The sequence below is a fragment of the Lepidochelys kempii genome, chromosome 3 (genome assembly GCF_965140265.1).
Source record: "Lepidochelys kempii isolate rLepKem1 chromosome 3, rLepKem1.hap2, whole genome shotgun sequence".
Classification (NCBI taxonomy): Eukaryota; Metazoa; Chordata; order Testudines; family Cheloniidae; genus Lepidochelys; species Lepidochelys kempii.
In genome coordinates, this window is record NC_133258.1 from 89292244 (window position 1) to 89317995 (window position 25752).

At 43.2% G+C, this 25752-nt stretch overlaps 1 protein-coding gene across 2 annotated transcripts in view; it reads right to left on the reverse strand.

The window, feature by feature from the left end:
* TRAPPC3L (trafficking protein particle complex subunit 3L) overlaps positions 1-25752 on the reverse strand; it is a 51419-nt gene that overhangs the window by 17251 nt on the left and 8416 nt on the right. For both annotated transcript variants that reach the window (XM_073337117.1, XM_073337116.1), the window contains one exon: positions 18918-19017. In XM_073337117.1, the coding sequence (XP_073193218.1) occupies positions 18918-19017 (100 nt within the window). The remainder of the gene's footprint in view (positions 1-18917; positions 19018-25752) is intronic.

The following is a 25752-nucleotide window of genomic DNA, read 5'->3' on the forward strand; positions in this document are numbered from 1 at the left end:
TAATTTAATGGTGTCCAGTTTGCAAATTAATTCCAATTCTGCAGTTTCTCATTGGAGTCTGTTTCTGAAGATTTTTTTGTTGGAGAATTGCGACTTTTAGGTCTGTTATTGAGTGATCAGGGAGGTTGAAGTGTTCTCCGACTGGTTTTTGAATGTTATAATTCTTGATGTCTGATTTGTCCCTTTTATTTGCGTTCCACAAACATTCACACAATTAATTTTGTATTTACCAGACTGTTCCTGGTAAGAGAAAATATTGGGATATTTTATATCAGTACTGAAAGTGTCTGTAGCTTTCTAGGTACAGATATGGCTTTCATTGCTATAGTATCTGAGCATCTCTTTACAAGGCTCTTTTGGGATTTGAGAATCTTCCAATCAGGAGGCAGAATCAATATCCTGTTTCTTAGGTGACAAGTCTTACTTTGTGAACAGCAAATGGTAAACAGTGAATAAGTGAAGGAACAGTCATATTAACAGTGTGTGAGAAATTCACAGGTTGAACTATATTTGTATAAACTATTCATTGAATAATTTCAGTTAACAAATTAATGCAAATGGAAGTCTCTTAGTGGATAATTCCTGAGTTGAAAAGGGGCTTAGACTCATTGAATACACTATTTGCTGAAAATAGTTCACCCAGTTCTATTCAGTCTTCGCTCAAGCAAAATTCAATTGTTACCAACATGAGTTCTGCATAAGGAAGCACTACAGGGTACAGCCCTAAAGCTTGTGCTTATGCGAGAAATCCATATTGAAACAGATCCTCAGTCAAACCCACAGCAAGTGTGGGCTTTTGTGCTTTGGATGTTCTGTGAGCAAAATAATGGATGGTTCACACAGTCTTCAGACCACCTACAAGGCTTGTGGAGGAAGCAAGGAATGCATGTGTACTTTAAAAAAATCAATTTTGGGGCTATTGCCCTGATTCAGGAAAGCATCCCTGTTCAAGAAAGCACTTAACTTTAAACATGTGCTTAAGTCTCATTGAAGTAAATGAGATTTAAGCACATGCATGTACTTAGGTACTTTTTCAAATAGGCCTAAGCACTGATTTGTCATCCAAACACCATATCTGTGTTTTGACAGGAAATGCTGATGAGCTCTTTCACTTTCTAACAAGTAGGTGAAGTACAGAGACTTCCAGAAATTCAGATACACATTAATGAATTTTGTCTTACTACACTAATTTTAGATTACAATTATTTAACCTGGAATGGTTGATATAGAATGTGTTAATCTTTGAAAAACTGGCCATTCTTTAAAGTCATAAAATCCACAGGGTTTAAGACCAGAATGGACCATTAAATCATTTAGTCTGACCTCCCATATATCACAGGACATTAAATTTCATCCAGCTATCCCTGTATTGAGCACAATGACTTGTAGAAAGCACACAGTAAACAAACCTTTACAACTATAGATCCAGTCCTTCAATGTTTACTCTGAACTCCAGGGGATGGGGGAGAGGTTGCCTAAAGACTGATTAAGGACATCAAGAATGAACACTTAATTAGAAAAATGTATTAATTTTGTCTTCAAGGGCTTTCTTTTTACATCAAACAGATTCTCTTTTAGCATTTAACAAGGGCAAGTCATGCCTGACCAACCTGATTGCCTTCTATGATGAGATAACTGGCTCCGTGGATATGGGGAAAGCGGTGGATGTGATATATCTTGACTTTAGCAAAGCTTTTGATACTGTCTCCCACAGTATTCTTGCCAGAAAGTTAAAAAAGTATGGATTGGATGAATGGACTACAAGGTGGATTGAAAGCTGGCTAGATTGTCAGGCTCAACGGGTAGTGATCAACAGCTCGATGTCTAGTTGGCAGCCGTATCAAGCAGAGTGCACCAGGGGTTGGTCCTGGGACCGGTTTTGTTCAACATCTTTACCAATTATCTGGATGATGGGATTAATTGCACCCTCAGCAAGTTCGCAGATGACACTAAGCTTGGGGGAGAGGTAGATAAACTGGAGGATAGGGATAGGGTCCAGAGTGACCTAGACAAATTGGAGGATTGGGCCAAAAGAAGTCAGATGAGGTTCAACAAGGATAAGTGCAGAGTCCTGCACTTAGGAAGGAAGAATCCCATGCACCGCTACAGGCTGGGGACCAACTGGCTAAGCAGCAGTTCTGCAAAAAAGGACCTGGGGATTACAGTGGACGAGAAGCTGGATATGAGTCAGCAGTGTGCTCTCATTGCCAAGAAGGCCAAAGGCATATTGGGCTGTATTAGCAGGCGCACTGCCAGCAGATCGAGGGAAGTGATTATTCCCCTCTGTTCGGCACTGGTGAGGCCACACCTGGAGTGTTGCATCCAGTTTTGGTCCCCCCACTACAGAAGGGATGTGGACAAATTGGAGAGAGTCCAGCGGAGAGCAACAAAAATGATTAGGGGGCTGGGGCACATGACTTATGAGGCGAGGCTGAGGGAACAGGGCTTATTTAGTCTGCAGAAGAGAAGAGTGAGGGGGGATTTGATAGCAGCCTTCAACTACCTGAAGGGGGGTTCCAAAGAGGATGGTGCTAGGCTGTTCTCAGTGGTGGCAGATGACAGACCAAGAAGCAATGGTCTCAAGTTGCAGTGGGGATGATCTAGGTTGAATATTAGGAAACGCTATTTCACTAGGAGGGTGATGAAGCACTGGCATGGGTTACCTAGGGAGGTGGTGGAATCTCCATCCTTAGAGGTTTTTAAGGCCCGGCTTGACAAAGCCTTGGCTGGGATGGTTTAGGTGGTGTTGGTCCTGCTTTGAGCAGGGGATTCGACTACATGACCTCCTGAGGTCTCTTCCAACCCTGATATTCTATGATTCTATGTACAGAAATGGATACTCAGCAAAATATAATTCACTAGGAGTAAAATTTTCTGAAGTGCCTCATCCTGGACAAGAAGCAATGGGCTTAAATTGCAGCCAGGGAGGTTTAGGTTGGACATTAAGAAAAACTTGCTAACTGTCAGGGTAGTTAAGCACTGGAATAAATTGCCTAGGGAGGTTGTGAAATCTCTGTCATTGGAGGTTTTAAGAACAGGCTAAACAAACACCCGTCAGGAAAGGTCTAGTTATTACGTAGTCCTGCCTTGAGTGTAGAGAACTGGACTAGATGACGTTTTGAAGTCCCTTCCAGTCCTACACTTCTATGATTCTATGATCCCACTTTTCTAAGTGATGTAGACAGGAGTCAAAATCTCCTTAATGCCTTAGTCCCTGAATCACTTTTGAAACTGGGACTTAGTCTCCTAAGTCACTTAGGCACTTTTGAAAATTTTACTCCAGCCTTTGCTTCTCTCTCTGTACTTTATTTTTTTTCTCAAAACTTCTTTAGTTTCATTACAAATTGCTATTTGGCTACCAGGAACCTTCTGCAGAAAATCAGTTGAGTGTCCCTCAGTTTGAAGCATATTTGTTCAATTAAAGTTGACTATGGCACACAGCCCACAGAGTCCTGCAAGCAGATGCCTCAAACTCTGTTTTTATGAAAATTGTCTCTAACATAAACTTTCAGTTGCAACATCTCCCTGCATGCACTTTGCTGGCCCTTAGGGGCAGAAAAGATGACTGAAGACTGAAAATTCATCCACGGAAAGTTAGTAGGACTTACCACTTTTACAGATAATTTTGAGATCAAAGTATATTAGAAAAATTAGCAAAACCTCATTAATACCCCAGAGAGACAGGTGTATGCCATCATTTCCTTTTAAAGATTCAAAAACTGAACCAGAGATGTTAAGGGCTAGAATGTAACTTCACAATATACCCCGGCTAAAGGGCAGCTCTTAGCTGAGTCTAGGTTGCCAACTTTCTAATCGCACAAAACCGAACACTCTTGCCCCACTCCTTATCCAAGGCCCTGACCCTGTCTCCCTTCTCTGAGGCCCCGCCCCCGCACTAAGGCCATCCCCCCTTCCCTCTGTCACTCACTCTCCCTCACCCTCAGTCGCTCATTTTTATCAGGCTGGGGCAGGGGGTTAGGTACAGGAGGGGGTTCGGGCTCTGGCTGGAGGGGTCGGGCTCCAGGGTGGGGCCAGAAATGAGGGGTTCAGTGTGTGGGAGGGGACTCTCAGCTGGAGCAGGGGGTTGGGGTGCGGGCTCTGGGGTGGGGCCAGGGATAAAGGGTTTGGGGGTGCAGGAGGGGGCTCTGGGCTGGGGGATGTGTGGAGCCAAGGGGTTTGGAGTGTGGGAGGGGGCTCCAGACTGAGACAGGGGGTTGAGGTGTGGGAGGGGGTATGGGCTCTGGGCTGGGTGTGCAGGTTCTGGGGTGAGGCCAGAAATGAGGGGGTCAGTGTCCGGGAGGAGGCATAGGGCTGGGGCAGAGGGTTGGGATGTGGGAGGGTTGCGGGGTGTGGGTTCTGGGAGGGAGTTTGGGTGTGGGAGGGGGCTCCAGGCTTGGGCATGGGATTTGGAGGGGGTGCAGGCTCTGGGAGGGAGTTTGGATGTGGGATGGGGCTCCAGGCTGGGGCAGGGATTGGAAGGGGTGCAGGCTCTGGGAGGGAGTTTAGGTGTAGGAGGGGGCTACAGGCTGGGGCAGGGGATCGGGGTGCGGGCTCCATGTGGCGCTTATCTTGAGGGGCTTCCTGGAAGTGGCGACATGTCCCTTAGCTCCTAGTCGTAGGGGCAGCCAGGTGGCTCTGTGCAAGCATTTCCCAGCCAATTGGAACTGTGGAGCTGGTGCATGGGGCAGGGGCAGCACGTAGAGTCCACCAGGCTGCCCCTGTACCTCGGAGCCAGGGGGACATGTCACTGCTTCCGGGAGCCATGCAGAGCCAGGTAGGGAGCCTGCTAGCCCTGCGCCAACTGGACTTTTAACAACCCGGTCAGCGGTGCTGACTGGAGCTGCCAGGGTCCCTTTTAGACCGGACATTCCTGTCAAAAACTGGACACCTAGCAAGCCTAGTTGAGCCACCCCCCGCAACAGGCCAAAGACAAAACAGACTCAGAGAGTCAGAATTCCTCCCCCACTTTGCTCTGGGTAAGGAGTCAGTTACTTTGTCCTTTTTCATGAAGTATCTTATGTATCCCACACTGTGTGCCTGGCTGGCTGCTTGACTGGTGAAGAAGAAGAACAGGGCCAGGCCGCCAGGTCACTTCTAGTCTCTCTCAGTCCTCTCTCCTTCCAGTGTGGAACGGAGAGCCCTGGGTAAGTAGCTCCTGCTCTCTCCTCAACATCTAGAGTAGCAATCTGAGCCAAAGCTGAGCATGGAAGTAACGCATGTAAAAATCCAGTCGTGAGTGATTTGTAAAGGGTATGTCTATATTGCAAGTGAAGGTGTGATTATAGCATGTGTAGGCATGGTAACAGTAGTAGCAGTGAGCAAATGGTGCTGAGGCCTAGCAACACAAGTATATACCAGGGTCCCCAGAAGACTTGCACTTGGGAGGCTAGCCTGGCTGAAGCCCATGCCACCACATCTGCCTGCCCATGCTACAATCACACCTGCACTTGCAGTGTAGACATACCCAAAGAGAGTCAATGGCAAAGACAAACAGAACTATGGAGTTCCTGGCTCTTAGGTTATTAAACCATTCTCTCTAAAGTGGATTAGAATGAAGATTCCATTTTCTGAAATCAAGATGGTAAAAAATAAACAAGACCTAAGAACAGAGGAATGATGTGATAACACTTACAGCTCCAATACCCCTACCTATTTGCTAAAGCTGCTCAAAAACAAAATTTCTGCCCCACAGTAAATTATAATAGATCAATATTTGTTTTTATCCCAAATCTGGACAGTAAGTCAATATCAAAACTTTCATGGAACCAAAAGTTCTGAAAAATGTTGATTTGCGCATATACCAGTATATTTGGGTTCAGTTTGTTGACTGGAAACAAAATCTTTTGTTTCTGGTCATTGGGTCAAAGTTAATCTACATCTGCCTGTGCTGCCTCATGGGAATTATAATTCGGGTGCCTCAGCCTCATGGCCCCCATTCTCTCCTATGGGCTGGGCTCCCCAGTCAACCTACATTTCCCATGATGCATTGCGGCCAGGGGACTCCTGTGATACACTGCAGCAGCTCAGCCAGAGGGAGGGACAGCTCAGTGGTTTGAGCATTGGCCTGCTAAACCCAGGGTTGTGAGTTCAATCCTTGAGGGGGCCATTTAGGAATCTGGGGCAAAAATTGGGGGTTGGCCCTGCTTTGAGCAGGGGGTTGGACTAGATGACCTCCTGAGGTCCCTTCCAACCCTGAGATTCTATGAGTCTATGAGAGAGACTGTGGTTTATCCTGGGAGAGGGAGTCTGGCAAATGTCGGAGATGGGGGCTGCAGCATCTGAACTACTATTTCTATTAGGTACTGTGGTGGCTCAAATGGGTGCAGAGATGAATGTTAACCCTACCCAAAATAAAAGAAAAAAAATAATCTCAGGAAAAAAACAATATTTTCCCATGGAAAATGGAAAATGTCACCTTTGTATTAACCATATTTTCCATCAAAAAACCCCAAACAAATAAAACAACAGAAAAATCCCAAGCAATGCTACTGTTTGCTCTGTCTCTCAGTTTACTAGACCCTTCTCCCTAACCACACATTTTGCTCCTTTAATTATTAGAGTTCTGCTAAACTCTTCCCCTGCTTTATATCTAGCTCTACTCTATCAATCTCCAAGCTTCTGTTCTTGAGGAAAGTAACTAGTTAAATGTGCTAAGTGCCTCATATGCTTTTCATTTAGTCTGAGTTGTATTTCACATTAGAACAATATGAGGCTTTCCAAATTCTTTTGTTAAAATTTCCTATGCAAAGCAGAACTCACATGGAAACTATGATAGGACAGTGGCTATTAACTAGTAAAGGGGATTAAAATAAGAAGGCAAAACATTAAAACTATAAACAAGTAACTGAGAAAAGCTTAGGAGTTCACAATAAGTGGATGGAATCTGAGAGCTAGAATAAGAATATTTGAAGAAATCTAATTAATAGCTAAGGAATTAGCCTTATATTTTCACTCCAGGGTGTGTCTGGCCACAATGTTCATGAAAGCTACCCTGTCTAGTTCCTTTCAGGGTGAAATAAGGCAACCTGTGGTTGGGACAGTGCTCGCTTCCAGGCCATCCTCATGAGGAAGAGGTTTTTGACTCCGCAAAATTGAGGATATTTTACAAAACTGAATGTCAACCTCCCTGTGCCTGTTTCCACATATGCAAAATTGGAGAAATAATAGGACCTCTCTGACCACCTCCCATATATTTATGAATTTACCATGCTATCATCCTTGTAAGATAGGACGGTATTAGTGTGCCATTTTTCACATGGAGATTGTGATTTGTTCAGGATTACCAAGGAATTGAACACACACACACACCCCAACCTAGCAGGCCATTCTTTAACCACAAGACCTTTCCTAACTGTTGAAAACTCACTTCATTAACATTTGTAAGATGCCTAAATACAGTACTGAGTAGCTGAAGGCAGGTCTACACTTAAAACGCCGCAGTACGCTTTAGTGAGCCGCTACCAGAGGAGAGCTCCTGTCAGCATAGTTACTCCACCTCCATGAGAGGCAGTAGCTATGTTGACAGAGAAACCTCTCCTCTCAACATAGTGCTGTCTACACCAGGTGTTAGGTTTGATGTAACTGGGTCACTTTCCATACCCCTGAGTGACATAGTTATACTGACAGAAGTCTGTAGTGTAGTTTAAGCCTTAGAAATGCCTATAAATAAAAAATAGCTTGCTTTGACATCCCAATATATCAGGGATCAGCAACCTTTGGCACGCGGCCTGTCAGGGAAATCCGCTGGCGGGCCAGGACAGTTTGTTTACCTGCAGAGTCCGCAGCTTTGGCCGATAGCAGCTCGCACTGGCCACTGTTTGCCGTCCCCTGCCAATGGGGGCTGCAGGAAGTGGCACAGGCCAAAGGATGTGCTGGCCGCTGCTTCCCACAGCCCCCATTGGCCAGGGGACGGCGAATCCCTGCAATATATGTTAGTAGGGACTTTTCACTAACACTGCATACTGGACCATATATATGAATAATGGGTCCAAAGTGAAGAATGGTAGCGATAAATAAGCTCAAACAATGACATTAGAATTCAGATCAGAAAGCAGGACTATAAGTGACCAAAAATAAATAAATACATAAATAAATAAATAAACTGCTGAGAAGGGAAAAGGCTGCTTGCCAGAATAACATATTTTGCTGGTATACTTTTCATTCTTCCCAAGTACTTTTCCTTAAGCACTGTTTGGATGCAATATGATACTAGAAAGGCTTTGGCATGCCAATGCGGATTTCCTGGATTAATACAATTCTCATTACTGCTTGCAGTACAGTACTTCAATTTGCAATTTACTACTTAGCAAACAACCGTTCATGTGCATTTTTCCCTTTCTCAGAGGCTGAAAAGCAATAATTTTTTGATTTATTTGTTTATTTATTATGTAGCGTTTCGGAGCCCCGTTCAAAGATTAGCGTTAAATAAGATATTTTACACAGAGTGAAACCTAGTGGCAAAACAGTATAATACAAAAAGAATAGGCGTACTTGTGGCAGTATAGAGTGATCACTTGGTGAAAAGTGTTCAACCACAGACCATAGGTCATTTTCATCTTTTATCATTTTCCTGTGTGAGTTCATTTGGGGAAGTAGTGATTGTCTGGTTTCACCCACTTCATTGTTGTTGGGACATTTATCTTTGTAAGTTGTTTCTGTGGCGAACTGACCCATGCAGTTCAAGAGTACCTCCAAGGTTAGTCAGAGCTGTGTCCGGTGACTTCAGCTCTGGGAGGGATTGAAGGTAATTGTAAGTCCCTTCTGAGATGACTGTAACGTCATCTCCTGAGTCAATTTTAAAGTCAATAGTCTTGAAATGACTATTCAGTTTCACTGTCCAGGCAGCCTCTATGTCATCGCAAGTTATAGGTCCCAGAAAAATTGGTTCTTGATTGTCTGTAATATGAGTCAACTCTCTGACGGCTTTGGTGTGGCAAACTGCTGCAAAATGTCCATATTTCATGCATTTATTGCACTGTGTGCCTTGTCTGGACATTCATCACGTCTTGGGATATGGCTTTTTCCATACCTTGTACATGTAGTGTGGAATTTGTCCTTTTTAGCTTAGGAGTTCTCTCTCCTTGCCTCAGCAGTTTTATGATAATGACTTTTAACATTCAAGTGTCTGTTTACAGTTACTAAGCTAGTTTTAAATTTTTCAAGTTTGTCCTGTTGCTTTAGGTTTTGCTGCCTCACCAGGTCACAGTAACTCTCTGTGTAACTGTAGCTAGAGTTAATCTCTCTTCCATTGTAGCAGCTGTGAAAAGTTTTTTTTCTATTAATCCAATAGCCAGCCCCTCTCTGATATTTTCATGTTTTGCATTCCCAGAATCACAGTTTTCAGCCATTGTATGCAGATCTCTTATAAAACATTCAACATTCTCTGATGGAAACATGTTTTTTCATAAATCACATTTCTCTGAGATATAAGGTATGCCTCAAACATAGCCAGAACCCTTTCAAATCATCTTTGTGACAGTCTTCAGTAAAGTCAAAGGATTTAAAGATATGCTCTGCCTGCTTCCCTATAGCATAAATTAAAGATACCTGAATATCTCCAGTTTCATTGCACAGCTTGGTAGCAATGCAAAATCTGACAAAATATTGTTTTCAGATTGTCCATTCTGAAGGTTTACCAAAACTGAAGTTCTCTGAGGCATTGAAGAGTGGCATGTTAATGAGATCCTGCAACCTTTGTTGTTTTGTTCCTTCCATTTCTGTTCTTAGTTTACTTCTGACACCATGTTATGTTCCTGTACCAGATATGGACTGGTCATAGAACTTGCTTATTTGTAACCGATGTGTTCATCATAAGATCTTTTAATGCTCTTCCAGGTATGTCTAAGGCTAAGGTTAGCTTTAAATAAGGTATTTTATACACAGTTCCACCTAGTGGCAGAACAGTATAATACAGTTTGGCATTCCATTACACCTGTCATGGACCACAATCCCACTGTGCTGTACAAACACAGAACAAAAAGACAGTTCCTGCCCCTCAGAGCTTATAATCTAAGTATAAGACAAGAGTCAACAGATGGATATAGATAGATAGGGGAATACAAGGAAACAACCTTACAGAAGGCTACTGCAAGAAATATTCCATCAGAAGTGATTTTCAAACTATCTTCCAGTATGAGACTTTGTATGGAAGACTTGCCAACTATATAGTGCTGATATAGGAGACCCCATACCACTGTTTAGAACCCTTGGTTCAAGGGGAATGTCAAGAGCAGGAGGGAGTGTCGCCAGAGTGCCTGAGTTACCAAAACTGCCAATAGGGGGCTATTGCAGTCAGGGAAGATTAGAGTCTCTCAAAGGCTGCTCTGACTCTGACCAGGGGTTAACTGGGCCCTTACGTGTTCTCAAGATCTGAGAAGTGTTAAGGTGGATTCAAGTCACCTTTGCCCCTGCCTCATATCCTGTGGCAAGCATAGCTTGGCTAGACTTCCAGATTTCCCATAGTTGACTGCAACATAGTTACAATCATCATCTTTGTTTTATCCGTCAGAGAAAGAAAGAATACAATTTTAGCAATGTTTTGAAGTGCAATCTTCCTTATTTCTCGTTCTATTCATGGCCAAGTTCATTTAAAAAAAATCTTTTCTACTTTGAATTGGATGGATCCAAACCAGAACGACAAGTACTAGCCCTCTGAAATTTTATGGAACGTGATTAGAGTCAAATTTGAGCATCCAAATTGCCCTATAATTTTGATCTGGGTTGTATCTAAAACCAGGCACCTATTTTCTAGATCTAGTTTGGATGCGACCCGTGGTGTTTGAAATCTTACAGGATCAGTTGTAGGATATCTGATTTTATGGAGCAAAATCTCCCAAGAAGAGTTCACCAGATTTCAGAACTTGGCCTAGTTCATCCTCAAACCCAAATTATAAACCTTAGTCTGAACCTAATTTGGATCTGGATCCAGACTTGCACATCGTCTCCTTGGCTCATCTCTATTTTCAATATATTTCTTCCTTTTTTTCCCCTTTCTTGTCTGGCCAATCAGTGACTGGACTATCCATTGGATTTTTAAGAAAGCGAGTTATTCTTTTACTTTTATGAGGGTCGTTGCATCTTTTTTCCATTCCAGTGGTAGCCATGTAGCAAATATGTTCTGTCACAGAACCCCATGACATAGGGATTCACTTCACAGCATGGAAAATTGGTGGAAGAAGGGTTTACTTTAGCTGATCATCTCTTTCTTTTGGCCCCATACCAACTGAGTTCAAATTAGCAGTAATATCTAGCTACTGGTGTCTGAATTGCTAGACTAATGTTTTTAAATCCCCACTCACACTAAGCGGCTGTGTTAAATTCTGTCCGTCAGCAGTTATGATAGGGTTGGCACAGCAAGTTGTTTTGGTGCATCTCATTTGAAGCTGCTTCTTTTGTTTAATTTCTTCCCAATTTATACTTGCATTTAACAGTTATGGCCTGATCCTGCAGGCTCCAGTTTTACTTTCTTAAAGAGTGCAGGATCAGAGCCATAATGCTACATAATGTTGTCCCCAAATGATTGCTGGCTTTAACAATCATAATAATTGATCCTGACTTAGTTTATTTAATCTACAGGGTCAATCAGTGCATTTAGATATACCAGCTAAAAATGTAAGTACCTGGCCTGTTATTTTTAGCCTGGATAATGACCTGAGGAATTAACATATTATATAAACAGTTAATGCAAAAAGCTGTGTAAACTTAAACTAGCAGATTGATTGCATTTACCTGAGATAATTCCTTTCATTTCCATTTACATTCTGGTTATTTTGGAGACATTCCTGATTATATATACATCAAGAACTCTGTAGAAAACCAGTGCTCAGATTGTTGTGCTGGTTATAATTGTACCTTTTTTCCAGAATTTTCAGAACATTAAGTTTGAAAGTGACATTTAAGAACATTAAACTGCTATTTTGTAAACAAAGATTCAGAAGTCTGTCAGTGTCTTAATCTTATTTTCTTCCTTGAGACTATGCTACTAGAGACTCCTTCTGTTAGTATGCTAAATAGTCTTGATAGCAGTTGATAGTAGACCCTGTAACAGGAGGAAAATAGAGTCCTTTCCCTTGTTCCTAAAGTTAGCCTTTCTCTACTTATATTTGTGTTGTTTGGTTAATTGTACTATACAATAAAACAGGGAAAGAATAAATCAGGCCCTTTTAAATAGGCAGAACTCTGAGTAACTTCAAATACCCAGTAAAACCAGAAAAATCATCTCACATCTGTTACTAATATTTGAAAACACAGCAAAAACAAAGGGAAATGCATCACACAAAAAGAAGAGAAGAAAAACAAGCAAAGAAAAATGTGACCAGGCCCAGAGGCTGATTTGAGGGACTTCACAACACTCTTCTTTTCATGTGCTGACCACCTGAAGTTGCTTTATGCAACATAAAGGTGTCTGTTTTGTCTACTATATCACAGGGGAGATGTGTGCTTGTTGCTTTAGTAACATGGTTTGCAGACACCAACGGATCATAGTAAGTGTGTGCAGTGAGTGACTTTGGCTCTATGACTTTTTAGAGGGTATTTGGCAACATCAGCTCTAGTGAATGCAAAAGAGATCCTCTCTGTGTTTCTATTTGAGCAGGTATACCAAAATGCTCAAAGGTATTTAGGCACCTAACTCTCATTGATTCAATGGGGCTTAGGTACCTAAATACCTTTAAGGATCTGGGCCTTAGTCCCTTCATGGCCAACATGACAGATATAGAGTACTAGTGGCACCTTAGAGACTAACACATTTATTTGAGCATAAGCTTTCGTGAGCTACAGCTCACTGCATCCGATGAGTCACTTTATTTATGCTCAAATAAATGTGTTAGTCTCTAAGGTGCCACAAGTACTCCTTTTCTTTTTGCGAATACAGACTAACACGGCTGCTACTCTGAAACATGAAAGATATAGTGATTCCTGACCTTCCATATCAGTCACATCATTTATGATATTGCTCAGGAACTGTCCTTGATGCCAAAATATCAGAAAGGATCACACGTCACATAATTTAGTTTCTATCATGTTGCACAATCAGTATCTTCAGCTAAACATTTGGGCTGAGATTTTGCCACCTTTACTCAACTTGAGTAATACTTGAGTGTTTTGTTTACCAATTGTTTTTGTTTGGTTGTTTTCTTTTCCCTTTTAACATTTGACATGACAGTAATATGAGAATCCAGGTGTATTCTCCTGGAACTCTGCACAACTTGCAGGTCCACTGCTTTCTCCCAGTCATGGAAACGTACTACTTTTCCCCCTGTTTCTTATAAAATGTAACGGAGTCTCATAACTTTGACTATAAAAGAATCTCAGAGTTTGTGTATTTTTTTTTAATTGAATGTTTATAGATTTTCTACCCTGTCAAATTAAAAACTGCCTGGGGAGACCACAGTGTGATTGGGCTGGAAGTAAAATGGCAATATGGGTAGTGCTACTTTGGTGGGGACACATTGTTACTGTCAAGAGGCATACCAGCTTTAGGCAAATACAGAAATAGCATCTGCTGCACCCTTCTCATTTGTCACTGGGTCTCCCTAACTGTTTTATTTGTATGTATGAGAATTATTTTGTTTTTCAAATTGATCCAGTTAGTGCCAGTTATAGAGGTGATTTTTGTGTGGTGGCCATCTGGGTCAATTGAACTGAGGCTCAAAAGCTACCAGATGGTCCTCAGGACTGTTAAAATGTAAGTGATTTAACACTTACATGCCACAGACATAGAAAAGTCTGGGGAATGTGTATGTTTGAAATATTGTAATATATTGCTTATATTAGGTCCATCAGAGATTTGTTGTTTTTTTTTTAATATGATTTAGATCAACCTTTTCTTAATGTATATTTGGGTTTCCTTTTGCAACTGCTTGGACACCTACACATATTTAATGTACTAGGGTGTATGATTTGTGTATATTGCCCTCTGCTGGATTGAAAAGGACAATGCCTGTTGGATGGGTAGATAGCAAGTGGAACAATGTTAGCTCACTGAGTAGAAAGAAACTGGTGTTTTACAGATGAATGGGTTCTAGTCTATGCTGCTAAATCTATAGTATTAGTTTAGCTGCTGATCACTGTCTGTATATTATGGATCATTACAAGCAGTCATAATTGGGCTAAGCCTCATATAAATTTACCTCACCAAATGATAAAATGGAAATAAAACACCTAGTAAACAATCTTTTCTTCTAAAATTCTGCTTAATTGTTATTCTCTGAAAAAAGATCATGCAGGCATCACAATATGCAACAGCTGAAAATCTCTCTTAAGGCTATGAAAGGAATTTAAAAGAGACCATTCACAAAATAAGAATCTGATTTGGTACTGAAAACTATAAGTCATAGGCATATTAACAACTAAGGGCTAGGTCATCTTCTAGGCCGGGGAAACCTATACAAAGGACAGGGAGCCCTACGTGTTTCCTCTGCTGGAGTTTCCAATGGATAGGTTCCTTTGGGAGGTGAGGTTTGCCCTTGGAGACATAAACCATGTGTGCAAAGGGCCTGCACCTCTGGACTGCCTCCCAGCTTTTCCCTCGCCCTCGCCAATCCCCACGGCAGTGCTAGAGGGTCCTTCTCCAGTCAACGACCCTGGACTCCCTACCTCTTAAAATGGAATCACCTACCATGGAGGGGGAAAGCACATGAACTGGATAAAGTGTTCAATAAGGAGGGCTTGTGAGGAGTAGGGACAGTGTCCCTTTCTTTGCAAGCTGGTAAACACCATTAGTCAGACCCTGTTCTTTTCCTATAATTATGAGATGCTATGATGCTGACAGACCAGCTCAGGCCAGTGCCATACGCCAATTCACTTATGTGTGAATATCAAAGGAGTGCAGTGTATTAGCATACTGTCAGGCCAATTCACTTGTGTGTTAACAGAGATCAGAGGAGATGTTGATCATATTGTTGTCACCTATCTAAATCTTGTTGTTTACTATTACTTTACATTTACATTATGCATGCCCGGTATACATGCCCTAGATCAAAGTGTGTGTTAATGGGAGAGCATATTCAGGTGTTAGAACATCATGAAACCTAATGGAATGTTACTTGTATTGTTTTCACTGATCTATTCCTATTATAATGTAATACAGTGGTTCCCAAACTTGTTCTGCCGCTTGTGCAGGGAAAGCCCCTGGGGGGCTGGGCCAATTTGTTTACCTGCCGCATCTGCAGGTTTGGCCAATTGCGGCTCCCACTGGCCGTGGTTCGCTGCTCCAGGCCAATGGGAGCTGCTGGAAGCGGCGTGGGCCGAGGGACAAATTTCATTTGCCATTTTGTTGCCCAATCACTTAGTTTTGTGAGATCTTTTTGAAGTTCTTCACAGTCTGCTTTGGTCTTAACTATCTTGAACAGTTTAGTATCATCTGCAAACTTTTCCACCTCACCGTTACCACTTTCTCCAGATCATTTATGAATAAGTTGAATAGGATTGGTTCTAGGACTGACCACTAGTTACCCCTCTCCATTCTGAAAATTTACCATTTATTCCTACCCTTTGTTCCCTGTCTTTTAAACAGTTCTCAATCCATGAAAGGATCTTCCCTCTTATCTCATGACAATTTAATTTACGTAAGAGCATTTGGTGAGGGACCTTGTCAAAGGCTTTCTGGAAATCTAAGTACACTATGTCCACTGGATCCCCCTTCTCCACATGTCTGTTGACCCCTTCAGAGAACTCTAATAGATTAGTAAGACATGATCTCCCTTTTCAGAAATCATGTTGACTTTTGTGCAACAATTTATGTTCTTCTATGAGTCTGACAGTTTTATTCTTTACTATTGTTTCAACTAATTTGCTCGGTACTGACGTTAGACTTGCTGGTCTATAATTGCTGGGATTACCTCTAGACCCTTTTTATTAATCTTTAATTAAAGATTATGTCATGTGATGAAACCTCCAGGAATATGTCCAACCAAAATTGGGAACCTTAGCCACTACAGATGGGTCTTCCTCCATGGAGTCTTCCCTTTGCAGAAAACCCCAGTTTCTTCCTAAAGTTACATTATAGCAATTTTCATCAAGTCTAAAAATACACAAAAATGATATGCACAGGCAGAGGTCTCCATCCCAAGAGTTCTGGCACTCAGAGCATTTGCCCTTGCACTCTGCTAAAACTTTTGTAATATCTTGTAATTGGATAATGGGTCCAATGCAGTACTGGGGTTATGTGTGGGGGAAGGCAGAAGCTGCTGTGCATCAAATGAACTAAGGGGCTGGTATTTCTTCCAATATTTATTTTTCTGTGAGAGCATGTCAACAAATAAAACAATCTAAAATAGCTTAACTGTTACATTTTTCAAACTGCGTGACAAAACTATTCCACGTTTCCTGTCAGCACAAGTGCTGTCAAGCCCTGATTTAGCAAAGTACATAAGTGTATGCCTAACTCTTAAGCATTTGGACAGTCCCAGTGAAGTTGACGGGACTTGAAGTTAGGCATGGGCTTAAGTATCTTGCTGAACAGGAGCCTTAGTCTGATGCCAAAGAAATTCTTCAGCTTTCACCAAGCAAACGCCTCCCAAGCACAGTACAGGAGCGAAGGAAGAAGGTTTTATTTGAATGTATTTTGCCATTAAAATGTGCCATCCCATTAAAGTTCCAAAAGCCAAGCTCTCCCTTTATATTGTTCTTTACAACGTGTTCTCACTACAATAGAGACCATTTAAAATGACTTTTCACATAATGCAACTGTGTCGCAGGTCTGCCCAGGTTGCTTTGCACCATTTGGTGGCAGAAATCTTACAGATCCTGTTCCCGGCAGCATTACCCCTATATACGGGAGAACTAATCTGTCAACAAATAAAAAGGTAACTACTTCATTTTTTACTTTTCATTTTAATATTTTTGGGCTTCACTTCAGACCCTTTATTCCTCCAGCCTGACATTAGCAGGAAATGTCCTCCCTATCCGTTGTGATTGCTTCCATTTAGAATAGCCAGTAAAAGAGCTTCAGTCTTGACGACCATTTGGATAAGTACCTGGGCCTCAACCCCTACAATTGGGTGTATGTGAGCAGGCCATTGTGATAGTGCAGAACCCCACTGACAGCAGTGAGATTCCACACAAGCACAAGGATATACTGTCATGGCTCTGACGGCAGGATCAAGGCCTTAGTACCAAGCTGTTTACCATTACTGCATGATCCAAGCATTTTTAATAATCACTATGTATAATCAGTATATATTTAACAAGGATCCAATATATTTCTTACAGTAAATTTTCAAACTGATGCTGGACATTAGCTACGTTAAACTCCAGTCAACACCTAGAAAATGTGATTCTACTTCTCACAAGTTCAAATATGCCTGACAATAATTTGCATAATATGATGGATGTTTTTAAGTCAACAATCAGTGAGGAGGAAGGGTGGTCCAAGAGTTCAGGGCACCAGTCAGGGGTGCAGGAGACTGGGACTCCATTTCCTACTATATCAAAGATTTTCTGTGTGACCCTGGGTAAGCCTCTCTGAGTCTCAGTTCCCCATCTGTAAAAGGGGGATAATAGCATTTCCCTTCCTCATAAAAGTGTTATGAGGATAAATATATAAAAGATTGCCAGGTGCTCAGACAGTGCAGTGACTGGTACCTCAGATGCATGGAAAATAAGATGTCTCAGTTTGGGTCTTTCTGCTGCTTCCAAGAGTAGAAATACAGCTGAATAATTCAAACACATCCCTCAAAAAGGAACAGGAATCATAAAATATCTTTATCACCTGATTCTTTTGAAATGCACTTAGCACAAGGCAATATACATTGGCCATCTTGTACACACTGTTCATTCAGATACAAAGAAGAGGTGTGATATCTAGCTAAAATATTTGGAAGGAGACAGAGAAGTTATATGCATGTTGACTGCATACCAGTGCATTAGTAAAAATAAGTACAGTATATTTGTAATTACTAATGTACATTGAGTGTCTCCTGCATAAATAATTGTTTTACACACTCAGCAATCTGTGCAAACCTGAGTGTTAGAGTGTGACCTTTGACAGATGTCTCTGTGCTTGTTGTTGTTGTTAAATATATTTTAAAAAGCTGTTAACTGTAACTTTATATTATAATAAAACAATTGCATTCAGTGTGGGGGTATAAAAGATAACATATTCATGGTGTCAAGTCCTGCTTGCCTTACTCACATAATCTCATATGGTTAACATCCCTCTGTGTAGATATTTGAATTTTATCTATTTGAACCAGTATTTTGTTATGATGACTCATTTGTGGAGACGTGTTTTTCATTTTAGGATCCAGCAAAAGGGTTAGTGATTGAATATGGACCTGCTATATTGAATGTCCTGTTTTCAAGCATTTCTGGGCTGAAATAAAACATCAGTGATTCTATGTTAGTGAGAGCCAATGTCTCCTCAAGAGATGTAGCCCCACTGAGTCATCGCAATATAGGTAAAAGCCAGTGCTGCATAAGGGAGCTATGGGAAGGTTGGTCCTTAAAGTTAAGCACATGCTTAAGTATTTAGCTGTATCGAGCTCTTGGTTAGAACTCCATTGTCCTATCTGCGTGGACCTACTGCTAGTATTTTGAATGTAGTGGGAGAGCTCAAAGGCTGACAATTCACACAGTATCACAGCACACTGAGAGCTTATCAGGCCAGGACCCAGAACTGCTGCTGCTGTCGCTCTGAGCAGACTTAAGTTTGTGTGCTGTTAGCTGGATGTAAAAAGTTCTAAATAAGGGAACTGATTTGGTTAACACCAGGAGAGCTTGTGTTAAAATGAAGAACACCATACTGTCCTGTTCTTCTGCTTTGTAGCACCTTCATTTCAGACTGGAGAGTTAAGCATACTGGTAGACGGGCTAATTCTGCTTTGGAATGAATTGGTAGGAGATGAGGCCAGTCTTGTCTTCCCAGAAGCTGAGGACATCAAAGGATACCAAAGTCTAGCTACTTTAATCTTATTTACCTGTGCAATCACGTCTACAGTTTCAGAATAGCTACGGCACTTCCTCACAGCAGAGCGAGCCAAAAAGTCTTCAACCAGCCTTATACCAATGTCATACCCCCTGAAGCAAAGAAAAGAAAGTTACATGCAAAGCTGAACAATTTTTGTTTCCTCCCCTCATTCTTCTCTCTAGTCTCACTCTTTCTCTGAGCAAAGCAGCTGCATGAACTAGGTCTGAAAAATGCTGTGGCCCCTGAATGAGGTAGTATTCTGAGACATGGAGATTTTACTGGGCCTGATTCATATATACACTAAGGCCACTGTACATCACACTGCCAGTGTAAAGTAGGCCTGTACCTCATGTGTCATGAAAAGGGGTCTTAAAGTTTGCACAGATATAATTTATGCTCTGTCAAGGTTCCTCCCCCACTCTGAACTCTAGGGTACAGATGTGGGGACCTGCATGAAAAACCTCCTAAGCTTATCTTTACCAGCTTAGGTCAAAACTTCCCCAAGGTACAAAATATTCCACCCTTTGTCCTTGGACTGGCTGCTACCACCACCAAACTAATACTGGTTACTGGGGAAGAGCTGTTTGGACGCGTCCTTCCCCCCAAAATACTTCCCAAAACCTTGCACCCCACTTCCTGGACAAGGTTTGGTAAAAAGCCTCACCAATTTGCATAGGTGACCACAGACCCAAACCCTTGGATCTGAGAACAATGAAAAGGCATTCAGTTTTCTTACAAGAAGACTTTTAATAAAAATAGAAGTAAATAGAAATAAAGAAATCCCCCCTGTAAAATCAGGATGGTAGATATCTTACAGGGTAATTAGATTCAAAAACATAGAGAACCCCTCTAGGCAAAACCTTAAGTTACAAAAAAGATACACAGACAGAAATAGTTATTCTATTCAGCACAATTCTTTTCTCAGCCATTTAAAGAAATCATAATCTAACACATACCTAGCTAGATTACTTACTAAAAGTTCTAAGACTCCATTCCTGTTCTGTCCCTGGCAAGAGCAGCATCCAGACAGACACAGACCCTTTGTTTCTCTCCCTCCTCCCAGCTTTTGAAAGTATCTTGTCTCCTCATTGGTCATTTTGGTCAGGTGCCAGCGAGGTTACCTTTAGCTTCTTAACCCTTTACAGGTGAGAGGAGCTTTCCCCTGGCCAGGAGGGATTTCAAAGGGGTTTACCCTTCCCTTTATATTTATGACACGCCCCCCAAATCTCAGCTAGGGTGAAACACTGGCTGGGATTTCTTCCTGGAGCTCTAGGAAAACAGAGTTAATAAGACACATGCATCTCTAAATATACTACCAAGTACATAAAGACTAACAATATTTTCCACATCTCAAGGACGATTTTAACCAGTTGATTCTGGGAAACTTTCACGGGAGAGTGCATCAGCCACTTTGTTAGAAGCTCCTGAGATGTGTTGGATGTCGAAATCAAAATCTTGGAGAGCTAAACTCCACCGAAGAAGTTTTTTGTTAGTTTCCTTGACGGTGTGAAGCCACTTTAGTGCAGCATGGTCGGTTTGCAGGTGGAAACGCCGTCCCCAAACATATGGGCGTAGCTTTTCCAGAGTGTAGACAATGGCATAACATTCTTTTTCAGTGACTGACCAGTTGCTTTCCCTCTCAGACAGTTTTTTGCTGAGAAACACTACAGGGTGGAATTCTTGATCAGGTCCTTTCTGCATTAAAACTGCTCCCACACCACGCTCGGATGCATCTGTGGTTACTAGGAACGGTTTGTCAAAGTCTGGGGCCCTTAGTACAGGGTCAGACATGAGTGTCGCTTTAAGCTTGTTAAAGGCCTTCTGACACTTTCCGGTCCACTGAACAGCATTTGGCTGTTTCTTTTTGGTTAGGTCTGTCAGTGGGGCAGCGATTTGGCTGTAGTGCGGTACAAATCGTCTGTAATAACCAGCCAAGCCTAAGAAGGATTGAACCTGTTTCTTTGACTTTGGGACAGGCCACTTTTGGCTAGCATCCACTTTGGCCTGTAGGGGGCTGATAGTTCCTTGACCCACCTGGTGTCCAAGGTAAGTCACTCTGTTTAGGCCTATTTGACACTTCTTAGCCTTAACAGTTAGTCCTGCCTCCCTTATGCGCTCAAGGACTTTTTGTAGATGTTCCAGGTGGTCTGCCCAGGAATCCGAAAATATGGCCACATCGTCAAGGTAGGCGACTGCATATTCTCCTAATCCCGCTAGGAGACCATCTACAAGTCTTTGGAAAGTGGCGGGTGCATTTTGCAGCCCGAAAGGGAGTACATTAAATTCATACAGCCCGAGATGTGTGATGAAGGCTGACCTTTCCTTGGCAGATTCATCTAGCGGTACCTACCAGTACCCCTTGGTTAAGTCCAAGGTAGAGATGAACTGGGCCCGTCCCAGTTTCTCTAATAGTTCATCTGTGCGTGGCATTGGATAGTTGTCTGGGCGAGTTACAGCATTTAGCTTACGGTAGTCCACGCAAAAACATATTTCCCCATCTGGTTTGGGAACTAGAACCACTGGAGATGCCCATGCACTTTCAGAGGGGCGGATTACACCCATCTGTAACATATCCTGGATCTCCCGTTCTATAGCAGTTTTAGCTTGAGGAGACACCCGGTAAGATTGGACCCTAATTGGGTGAGCATTACCTGTGTCAATGGAGTGGTATGCCCGTTCAGTCAGTCCTGGGGTGGCTGAGAACGTTGGCGCGTAGCTAGTGCACAGCTCCTGGATCTGCTGTCGCTGCATACGCCCAAGGGTCATGGAGAGGTTCACCTCTTCCACACCACCAGCACATTTCCCTTCGTAGTAAACACCTTCAGGCCACTCAGCGTCGTCTCCTCCCTGGGCTGTAAACTGACAAACCTTTAATTCTCTGGAATAAAAGGGCTTTAGAGAATTAATATGGTACACCTTAGGCTTTCGGTTGGAGGTGGGGAATGCTATGAGATAATTAACAGCTCCCAGGGGCTCCTGGACCATGAATGGCCCTTCCCACGATGCTTCCATTTTATGGGCCTGGAGCGCCTTTAAGACCATGACCTGGTCTCCTACTTTGAAGGAACGCTCTCTGGCATGTTTATCATACCAGGCTTTTTGCTCTTTTTGAGCATCCTGTAAGTTTTCTCTAGCAAGGGCTAAAGAGGTTCGGAGGGTGTTTTGTAGGTAGGTTACAAAGTCCAGAATGTTAGTTCCTGGAGAAGGTGTAAATCCCTCCCATTGCTGCTTCACCAACTGCAATGGCCCCTTAACCTCACGGCCATATACAAGTTCAAATGGGGAAAACCCTAAACTGGGATGTGGTACAGCTCTGTAGGCAAAGAGCAACTGCTGCAACACTAGGTCCCAATCATTGGAGTGCTCATTTACAAATTTACGTATCATGGCCCCCAAAGTTCCATTAAACTTCTCCACCATGCCATTTGTTTGATGATGGTAAGGAGTGGCAACCAAATGATTTACCCCATGAGCTTCCCAAAGGTTTTTCATAGTTCCTGCCAGGAAATTAGTCCCTGCATCTGTGAGGATGTCGGAGGGCCAACCTACCCTGGCAAAAATGTCTGCTAGTGCCTGGCACACACTTTTAGCCCTGGTGTTGCTTAGAGCTACTGCTTCCGGCCATCGGGTGGCAAAATCCATGAAAGTCAGTATGTACTGCTTTCCTCTGGGTGTCTTTTTCGGAAAAGGACCCAGAATATCCACAGCTACTCGCTGAAATGGAACTTCAATGATGGGGAGTGGCTGGAGAGGGGCTTTGACCTGGTCTTGGGGTTTTCCCACTCTTTGGCACACCTCACAAGACTGGACATAGGTAGAAACATCCTTGCCCATTCCCTCCCAGTGGAATGACCCCCCCAAACGGTCTTTGGTCCTGTTCACACCAGCATGGCCACTAGGGTGATCATGGGCTAAGCTCAAGAGCTTGGCCCGGTATTTAGTTGGAACTACCAACTGTCTCTGAGGATGCCAGTCTTCATGGTGTCCCCCAGAAAGAGTTTCCTTTTATAAAAGTCCTCTTTCTACAACAAACCTGGATCGATTAGAAGAGCTGAGAGGCGGTGGGTTGCTCCGTGCCGCCGTCCAAGCTCTCTGGAGGCTTTCATCTGCTTCCTGTTCGGTCTGGAACTGTTCCCTTGATGCTGGAGACATCAGTTCCTCATGGGATTGTGGACCTAGGCTTGGTCCCTCTGGAAGCGATATAGGGGGTGGAGCTGTTTCTGTTGACTCTGAACCGCTCCCCGCTGGTACACTATGTTGGGATTCAGGCTCCGGCTGAGCCTCTTGTGTCGGGTTATTGGCTGCTGCCAGTTCAGGTTCGGTGGGGCCCTCTGGTGTTGAGGTTGCAAGTACTGGATTCAGTGCTGACACGGGGTCTGGTGTTGGTTGTTCGGCTGGTTCCGGTTCTGGGACTGGTTCCGTCTGGGTCTCTGGGACTGGATCCACTACTGCTGTTGCAGACATTGGCCTGGGGTCCGGGTCCATCACCTCTGACTGGGTCCTGATAGAAGTTTCCGGAACAGAGCTAGGCCTCACGGCTTGTTTAGCCTGGCTGCGGGTGACCATTCCCACCCTCTTGGCCTGCTTCACATGATTGGCCAAGTCTTCCCCCAACAGCATGGGGATGGGATAATCATCATAGACTGCAAAAGTCCACATTCCTGACCAGCCCTTGTACTGGACAGGCAACTTGGCTGTAGGCAAATTGAAAGAGTTGGACTTGAAGGGTTGAATCATCACTTAGATCTCTGGGTTGATTAAATTGGGGTCCACTAAGGAAGCATGGATAGCTGACACTTGTGCTCCGGTGTCCCTCCATGCGGTGACCTTCTTCCCGCTCACACTCACAGTTTCCCTCCGCTCCAAGGGTATCTGGGAGGTATCTGGGCCTGTGGACCTCTGGTGTGATTCCGGTGCAATGAACTGTAATCTGTTGGGGTTCTTGGGGCAGTTGGCCTTTACATGCCCCAGCTCGTTACATTTAAAACATCGTCCAGCTGACGGGTCACTGGGGCGAGGAGGGTTGCTGGAGAACGGGGTGGTGGGACGATAAGGGGTCTGGAGGGTTCTTTGGGAGGTAGGTGGGGCTTTGGGCGGCCCCCGGTAATAGGGTGTGGTCTGGGGTGGTCCCTTCTGGTCTCCGCTCCAGCTGCGACCAGTTTTCTTCTTCTCTGCCACCTCCACCCATCTGGCTCCAATCTCTCCTGCCTCAATTACAGTTTTGGGTTTCCCATCTAGGATGTATCTTTCTATTTCCTCAGGAACACCCTCTAAGAATTGTTCCATTTGCATTAGGAAGGGCAAATTTACTGGAGATTCAACACTTGCTCCTGATATCCAGGCATCCCAATGTTTCACAATGTGGTAGGCATGTCGGGTAAATGACATGTCTGGTTTCCACCTTAGGGCTCGGAACCTCTGACGAGACTGCTCGGGTGTTATCCCCATTCTGACTCTCGCCTTGGATTTAAACAGTTCATACTTGTTCATGTGTTCTTTAGGCATTTCAGCTGCCACCTCAGCTAAGGGTCCACTGAGCTGCGGCCTCAGCTCTACCATGTATTGGTCAGTAGAGATGTTGTACCCAAGGCAGGCCCTTTCGAAGTTTTCTAAGAAGGTCTCAGTATCATCACCTGCCTTGTAGGTGGGGAACTTTCTGGGATGGGAAGTGGTACCTGGAGAAGGATTGCTAGGGTTTGTTGGTATATTCTGCTGGGCCTTTATCCTCTCCATCTCCTCCACATGCTTCCTCTCTTTTTCCTTCTCCTCCTCCACATGCTTCCTCTCTTTTTCCCTCTTCTCCTCCACATGCTTCCTTGCCTCCATTTCCCTCTTGTGGGCAGCCTCCTGTACCTCCTTCTCCAGCCGCATGAGTTCTATCTGTCTTTCATGTTCCCTTTGTTTTTCCTCAGCCTGAAATTTGGCTAATTCCAGCTGTAGTCGAGCTGAGGATTTGGTCATTCTAACCTCTCTGTTTTTAACTAACTTTACACCCGAGGTTTAGAAATAAACAAACAAAACGTGGCTGTAAAATTTTGCTGTGCTGGAATAGAATACCTATTCTCTGATAGTGACTGTCAGCCTACAGAAAAAGACAATTCCCTTGTCTCTGCTCTGGGCCCAAATTAAAGCAAAAAACCTCCAACTACTTGGAAACCTGCTTACCCAGCCCAAAGAAAAAGCAAATGGGTAGAACACACACCCCCTATTTACTTTTAGGAAGAAAAGAAAAAAAAACCTCTGGGTTGGAAGACTGTGAATTTCCCTGCAGGAGTTAAGTACCCTGCCTCCAGGCAAAGAAAACCTGCAATTCACAAGATAATCCCCTTTTGTCTCTGCTTGGCCACAAAGCAGAGAGAAACCAAGCTGCTTTCAGTTTCAAAGCTGCTTTCTGGACTTCCTAAAAATTCCTTTTTAAAATCTGTATTTCTAGTTCAAAAAATCTCAACTGGATCTCAAAATGATTTCAGGTTAATCCCACCACTGTGCCACCATGTCAAGGTTCCTCCCCCACTCTGAACTCTAGGGTACAGATGTGGGGACCTGCATGAAAAACCTCCTAAGCTTATCTTTACCAGCTTAGGTCAAAACTTCCCCAAGGTACAAAATATTCCACCCTTTGTCCTTGGACTGGCTGCTACCACCACCAAACTAATACTGGTTACTGGGGAAGAGCTGTTTGGACGCGTCCTTCCCCCCAAAATACTTCCCAAAACCTTGCACCCCACTTCCTGGACAAGGTTTGGTAAAAAGCCTCACCAATTTGCATAGGTGACCACAGACCCAAACCCTTGGATCTGAGAACAATGAAAAGGCATTCAGTTTTCTTACAAGAAGACTTTTAA